The sequence below is a fragment of the Corvus cornix genome, chromosome 2 (genome assembly GCF_000738735.6).
Source record: "Corvus cornix cornix isolate S_Up_H32 chromosome 2, ASM73873v5, whole genome shotgun sequence".
Taxonomy (NCBI): domain Eukaryota; kingdom Metazoa; phylum Chordata; class Aves; order Passeriformes; family Corvidae; genus Corvus; species Corvus cornix.
Window position 1 is genome coordinate 24,059,822 of NC_046333.1, and position 14,369 is coordinate 24,074,190.

General features: G+C 39.5%; 1 protein-coding gene across 14 annotated transcripts in view; it reads right to left on the reverse strand.

The window, feature by feature from the left end:
- TNS3 (tensin 3) overlaps window positions 1-14,369 on the reverse strand; it is a 219,277-nt gene that overhangs the window by 9,945 nt on the left and 194,963 nt on the right. For all 14 annotated transcript variants that reach the window (XM_039548564.1, XM_039548558.1, XM_039548563.1 and 11 more), the window contains 5 exons: window positions 12,004-12,644; window positions 11,300-11,386; window positions 7,206-7,334; window positions 4,775-4,870; window positions 1,321-1,398 (listed from right to left, as the gene is read on the reverse strand). In XM_039548564.1, the coding sequence (XP_039404498.1) occupies window positions 1,321-1,398; window positions 4,775-4,870; window positions 7,206-7,334; window positions 11,300-11,386; window positions 12,004-12,644 (1,031 nt within the window). The remainder of the gene's footprint in view (window positions 1-1,320; window positions 1,399-4,774; window positions 4,871-7,205; window positions 7,335-11,299; window positions 11,387-12,003; window positions 12,645-14,369) is intronic.

A 14,369-nucleotide genomic window follows, 5' to 3' on the forward strand; every position in this document is an offset into this window, starting at 1 on the left:
TGATTTTTATAACTTACACTGATTTATACAGAAAGACTTTGTGTTGCCATGATTTTGATTCAGAGGATGGCAACATAAGTTTCTTCTTAAGCTGAAAAAACCCATCTAAACCATTAAGACAGCAGTAGAACGTTTCCCTCCCAATTATTTGTTAAAACTAGTAAGAAAACTGTCCCCCAGCATGTTATTTCAGGTATATAAATGCATGTAAAAAGGTCTCACTTACTGCTGCATTTAGCATGAGGTATGCTGTCTTTGAGTATAATCAAATGAGGAAGAGAGCCATAATACAGTTTTTGACACTATTCACATGTCTAGAATTACAGTTATATAAACATTTTAAATACTTCAGGCACTGTATCCTGTCATTAACCACAGAAGATCATCTTAAAATGCATGATCAAATCAGATTAATAAATCCAAAATAAAATTTCACTGTGGTATGTTTATTCAAGACAAGGCAAATGCTTTAGTCCTGCACCTCTGGAGGAACAGAGTAAGTTTTCCATCTTCAGTGAGGGGGATAAAGAGAACAAGCCCACCTCCATACTGCTTTGCCATATAGATGCATGAGATCTTTTGTCACATCTACCACAGCATATTTTTGTGCTAAAATAGTTTCATTAATGTATTCACATAAATCAAATGCTATTTTTGTACATTAACATACCATTTGTAACAAAAGTTTAAAGGGGTCATTCAAAAACCACAAGAACATTTAATATTGCAATAATGTGTCTGGGGTTAATTTAATGTGGGAGAATATCAGGCAACTTAATTACTGGACAAGCATGAGCATTTTGTTTTTGTCTTAGAGTGGTTTATGAAATCAGTATAAGCAAAATTAGAATCATAATCCCATGAAGCAACATAAGACTTTCTGATAATTTACTTAAACAAATTTGAACCTGTGCAAGTTGCTACATTCTTCCTGCCAGTGCTGCACTCAGGGCACTATCTGCTCTCTATCTACTTGTCCTTTTGCTATCCAGACTTGAATGAGTGGTTAAACCTAACCATACACTGGCATAGTGTCACGTCTGAGAAGTACATTTGTCTTCCTACATGGTAAATTACTGCATGTATTTCCATGATGCATATATGTTTATGACTGGAATATCACGGTACCAGCACGCTCAGAACCACACTTTGGATAACAGTCATCACCAATACTGAAGAATATCTTTTACAACACAGCTTCCTCCTTGGTGCATTTTTGCTTAGATCTCAACTTGTGACACATTCACCTGTCTTCAGACACTGACACTTTGAAGCAAAACTTGGCTGGGAGTTATCTCTTCTGTACTTCAACAAGCATACCTCTGTCTGGGATGAGGAGCTTGCAGGGCAATGCCAGTGGAGTGATGGAATGCTGGTACACCAGAGCTGTTAAACTCCCTGTGGTCAGAAAAGTAACAAGACATGCACAGTTAACTTCGTGGACAACAAGAACGCATAAGTTATGTTTGCTCTCAAGTTAGAGTAAGGGCCCCTTCTGCTTCCCTTTAAAAATCTCTTGGGACCTAAGCCAAGATCATCTTGAACTCATTAATCACAATCATATGCTTCCTTTCCCTCTTAAATACACTGCTTAGATCCTAACCTAAATGTCTGTGCTTCAAATGGAGAAAGCACAAAAATGACAAAATCAATAGCATATAGAAGTCAGTAAATTCTTTCCAACGCTCTTAACTTCTGCTACATCAAACATAGTAAAATCTTAGAAAGGTGGTAAGAGCACAAGAGGTCGCTTGTGCTATATGATGAGGTAAAAAAGAGCAAGTTCTACCTCTTAGCCACCTAGTCTTCATCAGCTAGTGTTCTGTCTACATGCATCTCTATTTTGTACTTCTAAAAGTATAAAAGATGGTCCAGGTAAAACCTCTTCCATTCAACGCAGCAATGATGTATGTAGCATTCTCTATTAAATGATTCTTCTTTTCTATTCAAAGTCACTCTTGCAATTTGGTCTTGGCTTAACTGAAGTAATTCTACATTAGTTATCTTTGATATTAGCATGTGAGACTATAAGGAGTGAGAGGAAGGCATAGTATTCATCAATCTGTACAAAAAGCCATCCTTCGATCCCATTTACTAACAAGCAGCAAACGTTCTAACCATGTGCTGGAGAAAAATCTCAGTTCAACCATAACAAACCTCATTTTTACAGTCCATCAAAAATTTCTTTGAAATGGAAAGATGACCCAATTCTACAAGTCTTACAGAAATGCAAAAACTGATTGATACTGTTAGTCTTTCACTGTCTTACCCATAAACATGTGCAACAGTGCCTGTTCAACTACTCTGTAAAGCAGTTTTGAGGCTGTGTCCTGGGTTACAATGTGGGGTGTAACCAAGTTATGTATTCTATTTCCATCTACATAATTCTTGATGAACTGTTAATGGTGGGTCATTTGCAACAGCTGCTCAGTGCACACCCAACCCCTCAGACTGCAAGCTGGGTGTTAGATAAGGGAAAACAGGCAAACCCTGCAAGGCAATGTTTCCTGGTCTTCACAATTAACTCGGCCATGGTAACTACACCCATCCTGAGGGGGTCATCTCTGCTTGGAGGCCACCCTGGACTCAATGGCCCTAGCAAGAATGGACAACTGCAATGACTCAAGAGTATTACATCATTCCATTGTGAAACTCCCCATCCTGAGGGAGGTACCACCTGAACCTGACTGTATATAATCTGGGGTTTTGGGGACTTGGGACAGCACTACCATTGCTCAACAGACCCAGAGGAAGACCAGAATTCCACAGGACCACCACTTTCAACAAGACTGCAATCATCACTTCAGTAGGACTGCAACCACTGCTTAATCAGACTGCAACCATCACCCAGACCAACAAGGTGCAAGGCTGTACTCTTGACTTTGTGGGTTTAAGCCAGTTTTTCTGTATCGTTGCATTTACTGTAATCTTTTTTATTAAATTGTAACTCTGACCTGCTCTCAAGGTATTTGTGTGGGGTTCACCTCTCACTGTGGTTTATTTTCAAACCAGCACAGGCTGTACACATTGAAAGACTAGGAGATGTTCAAAGTAAATGACTAGTAGGGTTGCGTAAGTGCCTAAACAGGTACTTCAAGATTGAGGTAGGAACGGACTAAAAATTCTAATTTAAGATACGTCTCATGCCAAACACTGATAAACTTCAATCCACCTTTATTTTAAATACGACTTTCATTTTACATCTGTTAATTTTATGGTAGATGACCCTTTCACAGGTGTATTTGATGTATGTGACAAGGCCTGTAACAGAGGGTGGGAGGGCGGCAGGATGACCTCTGGGTAGAGTCCAGGGGCTTTTCATGCCAAACACAACCCGTTCCAGCAGACCCACTGCAGGGCACCTACAGCAGAGGGAATGCCATGGACAGAGGAGGAGAAGGAGATGCTCTGGGTACCCAAGTTTCCATCCCCACCCTCTGGAGGACCTCGCAATGGAATAGATGAGACTTTTTCTGTGGTTGACAGAGAGCACATGCTGAAACAGATTTTTTTCCCCACAGGATGGCAGCCTATGGGGAAAGCCCACATCACAGGAAGGAAAAACAGGGAGAGGGATGAAGCAGCAGAGGAACTGTTCTGTAATGACCATATGTGAGGAGTCTGGAAGGAAGCAGTGAAATTGAGCTTGGAAAAGGGGAAGAAAAAGTGTTATTTAATACTTTGTTTCTCATGTTAAGGAAACTTCCCTGTCTGACCATCCAGGAGCCACTCTGGCAGTCACTCTTGCATCACCTGAGCTGGTACTCAAAGCCCCTTCACAGCTACATACCCCACACTTACAGTCAGACATTTCCTCACTAGCTCAACCCCAGGTTTCCCTTAGCAGTCTCAGATGTCCAGATCCTTAAAATAATTGAATTTTGATGCAACAACTTAAAACCAAAATAACAGCACAAACTGGGTGCCTCTGAGGAGGGATACCCTTACAGTCTAAGGGCAGGAAAGTCTGGGGGCTGTTGGCTGCTGCTGCGTCTCTTGAGTGTCTGGTCACCTGGCCACACGGGTCCCCGGGTCCTTTGTTATGCAAAGGGTCAGCAGGTCATAGCCTCTTGCCTGGGACACCCATAGATCAATCTGCAGTTTGCACTTCCAGCTTGCAAACCCAGATACCTGCACTGAATGTATCCCTCAACATCTGACTACCTGAATATTGATTTTAATTGGAAAAATATTGAAACAGTTTTCCCCGAGTTTCTTTTGCCCTGTAACTGGTTAGCATCTCCCTGTTTTCATCTCAGCTCATAAGCTTTCTCATCCTATTTTCCCCTCCTACTGCAAATCAGTGGAAAGCAAATGAGCGAACAGCTAGGTAGGTCTTTGGCTGTTTGCCATTACAGGTATTGCACTTCCATCATATTATATTAGGTAGGCTGACAAAGCATAATGTACTTTGCGAATGTCTCACTCTGGTGTAATTTTTAGCCACCTTATATGCAGCATAAATATAACACAGGACAAAAGGTCCCAAATCAATTAGGATTCTAAGAGTGATCTAGTTCAGCTTTCTGCAGCAACACTGGTATTAGTAGACAAGCTTGATTGTTTGAAGCTTGGTCCTGTACATCTGTGCTAGAGTGCCCTGCATACCTGCTTAAGGTAAATGTGTACAAGGCTCCTGGAACCCTGGAATGGGTTCCTACAGAAGTCATCAGGATTCAAACAAAGCAGTCTCTCATTTGTATTCCATCCAAGTCAGCACTGGCAAATACCAACTGCTTCCATTTTCTCTGTCCCTGTGATGCACAGTACTTACCAAAATATGGTTCATTCGAGCATCCTTTCAAGCGTACCCCCTTCTGAGTACATTCAATCAGGAAATGCCTTACAAGTTCATTTGACAAATCTCCAACTGTGTTGAAAAAGAAAGCTCACAAAAATAAGCAATTAGCAGACAAGTCTTACAAACTAGGTCTTTATGAAGCAGTTTTGCCACATTACCACCAAATGTTTTATATGCAGAATGCAAAGAATACAATTAGACCTACTCCGCAAGTTATGAGATGTATTTAAAAGGCCATTTTGCAAAAAACAAATAAGCAAACAGCTCACTTTACACAGCCAGAGGAAATGGGTTTATATTCTTAAGTGTCTGACATGCAAATATACACTGGTGTCCAAAAATGTCCAAGTATGGTCCCAGCTACACACAGGAAAAGAAATTTGGAAAATGAATGGTTAGAAATTTTGATGCACTTGCCCATTAAAAGAACTTGTATCCAAAGTGACAAGAAAGTAGAAGTATGAAAAAATATTCCAATTTCCAGTGACATTTCTGTTCACAGGAGTTCTCCAGATTAAAAGAGGAGTAGATTTAGCTACACAAAGGTAACGATGGCATTTCTCTCAGTAAATTTTAAGGTTTCCAAATGTTTGCAGCTTTATGCTATGTCTCTGCTCCTGAAAACAAACAATTACATGAAACACTAAGGTTTCACTAGATTTTAAGACAGTTTTATCTCAGGATTCTAAGACAAACCGAAATTGCTGAGTTGGATGTAAAGAGGAGATTCAAAGTCCAGGAGACATATAAAAATTCCCTTGAGATTTAGCATTCTTTTAAGTATATACATACATATGCAGATATATAATTAAGACAACTTAAATATTTCTTGAAAGATGGATTCACAGTACGTCATACCTGACTACAAACCAAATCCTTCTCCAAATAATTAAAAGGTTATTTCATACCAACAGGACAAAGCTATCAAACCATTCAAACCTTAACGAAAAACCTACAAACACATGTGCTCCTTTGATCTATCAGGAAACACTTCAAGAGTTGACTTCCAGGCTAATACAGATGAACGCATTAACATGGACAGCAGAAACCTCTGTGCAAGCAAGTATTACACTTAGCACTTTTTCAAACAGCTTAGTGTTTGTTGTTACGTGCTCACAAAATTAAAAATAAATGACTACAAGATATGTGCGAAAGGGAAGCCTGGAACAAGAAACCCTACAGGAAACTGAACCAATCTGTGCCTTCTGGGATTAAACAGTGGAAATGAAAAAAGCTAAGTATCATGAAGCGAGAAGTGGAAGAATGCTACAGTCTTACTACTATTTGCCTGTCGTTGTTCTAACATAAACTGTCTCTTAAAGGCTGGCAGAGTTTGAACTTTCATGTCTTCCTGGACTTCACCAATGATTATAAAAAAAGATTACTAAAAACACCTACAAGCCACTTTCAATTTGCCTCCTACTTGTTGCTATCACTACTCCAGTACATCTATGCTGTGTTCATTAAGTAAGTCATTGAAGTGGTTCTGCTGATGTTTATTGGCAACAAAAAGGACTACATGGCAAGTTGTTATTAAAAATTGTTTCAAGATACCAGATTAAAACAGAATTTCAAAGTGTTACTGTAATAGAGGTGAACTGCTAACCTTGCCCCAGAGTAAGCAAATCCAAACCAACAGCAAAACAAAAAACCAAACCAAAACAGCCAAAATCATACTTTCATAAAAACGACACTAAGAATAAATGCTTTCCTGTAATCTTAGTTGCTTACCTAACCAGTCATTATGTACTAATGAAACATAATAAGCTTTGTAGAAGAAAAACAGCAGCAATAAAAACCACTCCACTAACCTTGCAGTAGTACAAATGGAACCAAGAACACTACAGATATTGGCTGCTGAGTTTCCACATACCAATTACTGATTTCTGCATGTTCTTCTCATTTTATGTTTCACAACCAACAGGCACAAGTTATATATGGAAGCACTGGAGCTGACAGAGTAAGTATACAAATCACCACTTCTTTTAAACAATTATCCTTAGGAAATCTCTTCAGATTTTTATCTGAAGTAGAACTGTGTCAAAACAAAACTTTGGCATCAAAAATATTCAGCCCTCCAGCTGAGAGAAAACTTTACATTGTAGTCTGTGAATCAAATGCAGACTTCTGACTGCTAGGGAAGACCAATTGCTGAGATGACACTGATTTTCTATTAGGTTGATGAGGTACAACACATGCACAGCCACAACACACATACATTTACAAGTCATGGTGAAACCATACAGTACAACAGGCATCATCTCCAGTCTCACTTAACAACGCATCAAATGTAGTCTGCAATTCAAGTTGCACTTACAAGAAGAGGGGAAAATTCCATCATTTTATTACCCAGCAATAAGGACTACCTACTATGTATAGCTTGTTTAATAACATACAGAAGTACCTTTCTTTAACTGCAGCACAGAAGGAGGTGGTGTGGCAACTTTCATAGCTAGCCCATAGGCTCCTCGGAAAGAATGACTGTCTCGAACAATGAAAGACCCAGGTTCCTTTTCCTTGAGAACAGCAATGGCTGCAAGAGATTCCAGCAAAGAGACAGAAAAACAGTTCAAGAACAATGCACATAGTCAAAAAGTACAGAAGTGCAAATGTAAAATGAATAGGACACCAGAAGAAGTAAGATCTTTTCCTCTATCGTCACTGCTGTACAACAAAATACCATCAACCATATTTGCAGGACCCAAGTGGAAACATCTTGTTCAAATCTCACAGATACTTATTTTAAAAGAAGCCTGAAGTACAGAACCCTACTGATTTTTAAACTGAGAAGGGTGCTCAGGTCTCACATTCCTACAACCAGTGCAAGAGCAAGTCTACTCCTGCTTAGATTTTGTCAACTTGTTAAAAGACTCCATAGCTCTCTGTAATTCCCACACTGACTAGACAGCACTGTTTTTCACTTCCTATTCAGCCTCAACAGGCAGAACAGATTAATTTCCATCCACCAGCAATTTTTTGTCCCTGCAAAGCCACCTTACTGCCTTAGGAGTTTTAAAGCAAAGGAAGGAATGTAAGTGTGTATTTTGCTCTTTGACTTTGAAATATTTTTCATCTGTATTCTGGGAAACACTTGCAGGGAAATTGCTGCTGCTTTGCACAAGTCAGTTGCAGACTTTGAAATCTAGTAGCTCAAAATCTTAAACTTACTTTGAAAACAGACACAAAGTTAATCTAATGATTGATCTTAATAAAATTTTTGTACTTTGCTTTCTTTCCTCCCCCATAAACTTTTTAGAAATACTTGTTTATACTAGTATACTTTGTTTCTAGAATTCCTAACCATCGGCAATCCTTCAGAGAAGCCCTAGAAAAAGCCCAAATTTGATGCTGGACTCCTTAATTGACTGTTCACACAGAACATGGATATTATGCATACAGGGCACAAAGGCATATTTTGCAAGCCCTGAGCAATGTTTATAAAGCAAAGGTTCTTTTCATGAAAGAAGAGGAAGTTCAAAAAAAAAAAAAAAATCAGGAAAATGCAGACATAATTGTCTCTTCTGTTAAAACGAGTAAAGCAAACATGTATGCATTCTATTCTCTTCATCTGTCAGACAGCAAAGGAAAGAACCTTTTTTCACAACAATGTCTTGTTTTGAGAGGATTAGGATGAATACGCAAACCCCTGCAATTAAGCAGTACTCACATAACACTTCTAAATACAAAGGGATGCAGTAATAATTTGTCACAGGAGCAGTCTATTAAACACAGGGAAAAAAGGACAAATACTCCCCTCCTCATCAACAGTACCCTAAAACGTTTTTTAAAAGGAGTTTTACTTCAAGGATGAAAAGAGGCATATTAAAAGGTTGGGAAGATTGTTGTTTCATTTATTCAAGCAGTTAGCTTTAACATTGCATTTTATCTACTTCCCTCTGGACACACATCAAATCAAGTATTTTTCTGCACATTTAAAGACTCAGTTCTCGTTATGGGTGGTGAGCAGATGAGGGGAAAGGGACTGGAGTGAAAGGACCAGCAAAGTATCATCCAAAAACGAATTAATGTTCTGTTTTCTATGATCTTTATTCCTCTGGCATCATATTTACCACTACACAAGAACATCCTCACCATCTGAGAACCTAATAAATAGACAGACATAGCAATTCATCATTTGCCAATAGCTGAAGTTCACACTATTTTGGTTTAGTATGAACATCCTTCTGATGTTAGTAATTTTCCCTTTTTGACAACTACATTTTAAAAATCCCAGTTTAAAATCCCGCCTTATCTCATTAATCACAATTCAGTATAGCTGATTATTACTGTATAAACACAAGCACAGTCAGACCAACTACATTTGCAAAGCACTGTCAGAGACTGAAATGTTATAGTTTCATGGCTGAAACACTGTTATAAAGGACTTTTGCCCATTATGGCAAAAGTGTGTAACAAAGCTGCACCAACAAAGCCCACCCCAAATGGGCCTCCTGACTGAAACTCTGAACTGTGAGTCAAGCCACCTAAAAGAACCTGAGGTAAGATAAAAGTGATCCTGTTTTTCAATCATCTCAAGTCTGAGAAGAAATGGATAAGGTTAGGGAAGAAGGATGCATTCACAGAAAGGCCAAGCCCAGCAGCTGTCCTGAAAATCATCCCCAGCTGGCTTTGGGGTGGAGGCCATAGCCCACAGGCTTATCTGCAGCTAGGTTTGCACAAACTCCTCTCCAAACAAGGGGGGAGGAGGAGAGTTTTGGGCGTACGACATGACCTCTGGTCAGAGGCAGTGAACACCCACCCTCCATTACACAAACTGGCTCAGTTGTAAAATCACCCACACCGGGAAAGCCACATCCACAGGACATTCACGTGAGGGACAGCTGAGGAGGTGTCATAATCCATCAAAGACCCCCAAAGCACTCCCCAGATTCATTCCTGAGGCCTTGCACCAGGGCACTACACATGATGCAAAGTGATGCAACTGATCCAAGAGACAGTGTCAAACCTGCCCCCCTTCAGGGGAGGTACTTGGGCATTCCCACCTGGCCCAACTTACATTAATCACTTGAACGCTACGTTTTTTGGCAGGGGACCCTCACCACCAAGAAGACCTGATGGAGAGGACCAACAGAACACTGCTGGGACCCTCAGAGGGGTCTGTATTTCTACTTACTCTGTTCCTGTCACTCTTCCTGTGCCCCTCCCAACCTCTTTTTCTATTTCTTTCTTTCTCTTTCTCTCTCATTTACTGTTAAATAAAATATATCAATTTTCTGGTATCAACATTTAACCTTGTTTGGTTTTAATCTCATTTCACAGAATATTCAAACCTGAAGTTCTATCCACTATCCACAGAGTGAGCTCACCTTGCTCCTCTATGATTAGCGGATTGTAACAAGCACCCAGCACACTTACACACATACTGTTGCAGGGACAGTATGTAAGTTCACAGAATCATGGAAGAATGGCCTGGATTGGAATGGACCTTAAAGATCATCTACTTCCAACACTCCTGCCACAAACAGGAACATGTTTCATTAGGCTAAAGCCACATCCAACCTGGTCTTAAACATTTCCATGGATGGATGGCATCCACAACTGCTCTGGGCAGTCTGTTCCCATACCTCACCACCCTCACAGTAAATAATTTTTTCTAATATTTAATCTAAACCTACTTTCAACTTGAAACCACTTCACCTTGTCCTGTCACTACATGCTCTTCTAGAAGTCCCTCTCCATCTTTCTTGTAGGCTCCCTTCAGGTACTGGAAGGCTGCAATCATGTCACTTCAAAGCTTTCCCTTCTCCAGACTGAACAATCTCAATTCTCTCAGCCTTTCCTCACAGGAAAGGTGCTCCTTCCCTCTAATCAACTTGGTGGCCCTCCTCTGTACTCGCTCCAACAGGTCTGTCTATGTCTTTCCTGTATGCCAGATGCAGTACTCCAGGTGCTCTTAAGTATTCACTTTCACATAGGTAGTAAAACCTTTCTTCAGTTCACTGAATAATACATCTACATACAAATGTACTCTTATCTGCATTGTTCCATGGTAGTGACCTTTAAGAAATAATGTAAGTCACTTGACATTGAAATTCAGATTACAAAATGACTGGTAGGTGAGGATGCTTTTGTGATGACCTAGCTAATAAATTATTCTGAGATCATGTCAGAACAGTACACTTATACTCAAAAGGTTTTGGAGAGCAGACAGTCATTTGGTATTGTTTCATGCATATCTGCCATTCAAAAATGACAACAAAGAGCATTTGCAGCAGCTACCACAGGTAGATCTATATTACTTCATAGTTAGTTCAGTTAGGCTAATAATTTGTCTGATTAACTGAATATTTTTCAGGACTATTTGACTGCCCTCCACACTCAAATTCAGCCTTCCAACAAAAGAAACTAAGAGGGGTTGTCTGTGGCCCTTCTAGGTTGTATATTCCTTTTAGAGATCAGGTATGAATCAAAAATCGAGACTTCACCAACTAGCTTTTCTGTGAACAGATATGCCAGAATATATATCAATTGATATACCTTGTTCTCTTGAGATATCTGGCTTATACCAGAACTTGGACGTGTCCTGAACAAATTTTACGGTCACATGTATATCAGCTGTGTTTTCTGTGAAATAAAAGGGAAAAAAGTCAAGACATTTTTTAAAATACAAAAGTGTTTTTACTTTTCTTTCCAACTTCCAGTCACCATGATTACTCAAAAAACTCATCATTAGGACAGGTTAGAGAAACTGAGCTGTTTTAGAACCAGCAAATATAACACCATACGCTAAGACTCTGAAAGCATGTTTAAAGTTTCATTTTGCAAAATCCATAAAATGTTAAAAACTTTTAGTTATAAAGCTGTATTAAATACAAACTTCTCAACAGGGCCCAGTGAACACACATGTACATTTTTAAATTTTCTTGGCACAAGAAGGTGCAGAGAGAAGCCAGACCTTTTTAAAAGAATTGGACTCCACCCCTGTCCATTTTAGTTTGACAGCTGAAAAGGTAGGCTGTCCAATAGCTGACTTCTAGGAGGCACAGGAAGAAATCTGCGGCCTTGTTTTCTGAATAATGCATCCAAAGACAGTGAACTGGCACCATTTACTGCAAACGTTGAAGTCCTCTGTGCCATTTTCATTCCACTACTTTTTTTTCCCCTCTCTACTTTTAAAATCCCCAAAGTTCTTTTTATAAACTCATATAAAATCTAAAGTATTTCTCTGATGCAGAACCTACCTGGCACTGGGGAAGGGCTTAACATTTTTGAGAAATCTGGGAGGACATTTGGGAAGGGAATGCTGATTGTGCTTCCACTGTGCGGGCTAGAGAAGCCACTTGAAGAAGGTGACACAGAGGCAAAGGAACGTTCTCCTTCAGAGGACCTCTTCTTCTCTGGAAGAGGTGGTTGAGCATGTTGGTTCCCTCCATGGTGATGCTGAACTGCACTGTTCTGGCTGTTGTGTCCACAGGCCACTGGAAGAAAGTTTTGTGTCAAAAAGTCATTGCCATCAGCACTTGCCACTGATGAGCTCAGGGTTTTAGATGTGTTAGTATTGGCTATGCAAGTAGCTTGTGTCGCCTCTCGGGGGGAGCTACTGTCCCTGGTACCCGCACTGTAGCTTAGGTAGGCACGGGCACTGCTGCTGATAGCATGTTCTTGGTGTGGCTCTGATGGTGAACTCTCCAGGTTGCTCAGGGTGACAACTTGAAGTCCTGGAGTTTGGAAATGAGACAGGAGAGAGACATCCTGCACAGCACTTGAAAATTCAGAGGGCACAAGGTAACCGCCCGGCTGCCTGGTATTTCCCAATGAAAATTGGGTTGACAGGGAAGCTTTAGAGCTGCTTTCAAGCCAAGGACATTCTGCTGCAGAAGAGCTGTCAAAAAAAAAAAGCCAAATATTGAATACATAAATGAAACAACAGCCAAAATCATTCCCTTAAATGTTACTGTACAACCCATACTTCAGTGATCATTGGAAACAATGAAACATCACACCCAGGACAAAATCTCAGGGTGCTCTTTGAAAACATGCTGGACCAAGTAATGCAGCTGGACCAAGGGATTCCAGCCTTACCCTGACCAGTAATTTCTTCAATGTAGGTCATTATGTTCTGCCTTATCTCACCTCCACCTAGCCATGTTGATGGGATAGTTTCTGAGTTTGCACTGTAAACCAGTCCATTAAATTAACAACAGCTAAAAATACTTCTCTCTGTCTGAGGGTGTTACTTTTAATATGAATCAGTTTAGTGAGGCTGTTTGCAGCATTGCTTCACATACAGTGGTCCTGATGAGCTAAAGTGCTGCCTCAAAAATAGCAGTAGGAGGCAACAATTTCTTATGCCAAAGCTGCATAGAGGTAGAGGTTTATGGAAGAAACCTGACATGGCCACACCAGTTCTTACATGCAGAGTGTCTTATGCTCACCAGAATAAAAACAAAAAGAAATGGGCTGAGGAGGTAGTTGTGCACCATCACAAAATAAATCAGTAACTATGATAATGATAAGAACACAGTTCACAAGGAATAACTTGCAGACCAGGTCTCTTTTAATACAGTTTATAATGTAAGGTCCAGTGGTTAATTTATTTGACAGTGGAAAAATTCTGATTTACAGAATTAAATATTTCAACAGCAAACATTCTGTTTTTCTACTGGGTAGCAATTCTACCTGTTCAAGTGAAAAATAAAAAAAAAGTCCTTCTAAGCAAGAGCAACTAAGCTTCTGATAAAATCATCTGATAGAAGTCTAAGTTGTCTCCTTGCTTCTAAAAGTGAAATGCCCTTAGGCTGTAGCTGGAAAGTATTACTAATATTATCAAATCTAGAGAGAACAAACTCATTGGGAAATGCAAAGGGAAAAGAGCTGACATAAGACATACATCAAAAAATAAAGGATTTTTAATTAAAAGGGAGCTGTGGAAATGGATGCCAGTAGATTTAAACAGCTGAAATTAGAAGGGCCATAAAGAAATGGAAGGTAAGCAAATTGAACAAGACATCACTGCAAGAAAAAAACCTCTAGAGCTGTAGCTATCTGCTAGGTGAAATAAAAAATTATAGAAAAAATATTTAGAAAGAAGGGAACAGAATTTTCTAGATAAAGTCTGAAGTAGGAATGTAAACTTGATAATGACTGAATTGCCTGATAAGCTCTTAATACATATCCACTTGTAATTGTTACATTGTCTCCTCTGCAGCAAATACCAACATATTTTGTTCAGTCTCATGGTTCACATTCATAATCGCAAAACCAAAACATTCTTTCACAGTCTCAGTACTGACTGAAAATGAAACCAATTAGATTGGAAGATAAATAAAAGATAAATAGGTAACAACATACTTGAAGTACTCATTGAGACTCTGACACTCCACCCAGAACTATTCTCAAATATTTACTGTGAAAAAGGAGCCAAATAGCTAAGGATGAGAATAGGATAATTAGCCAGAAAGGAATGTTTTTGCAGAGTGATAGAGAAGGTAACTTCATTAGGTGTTATGTACCACCTTGTCTATTGAGTTAATATAGTGCACAGCTAATGACTGCTCATGCATTGTTATGTTCTTCTGAACCTTCTAACAATAACTAGGGACTCCTT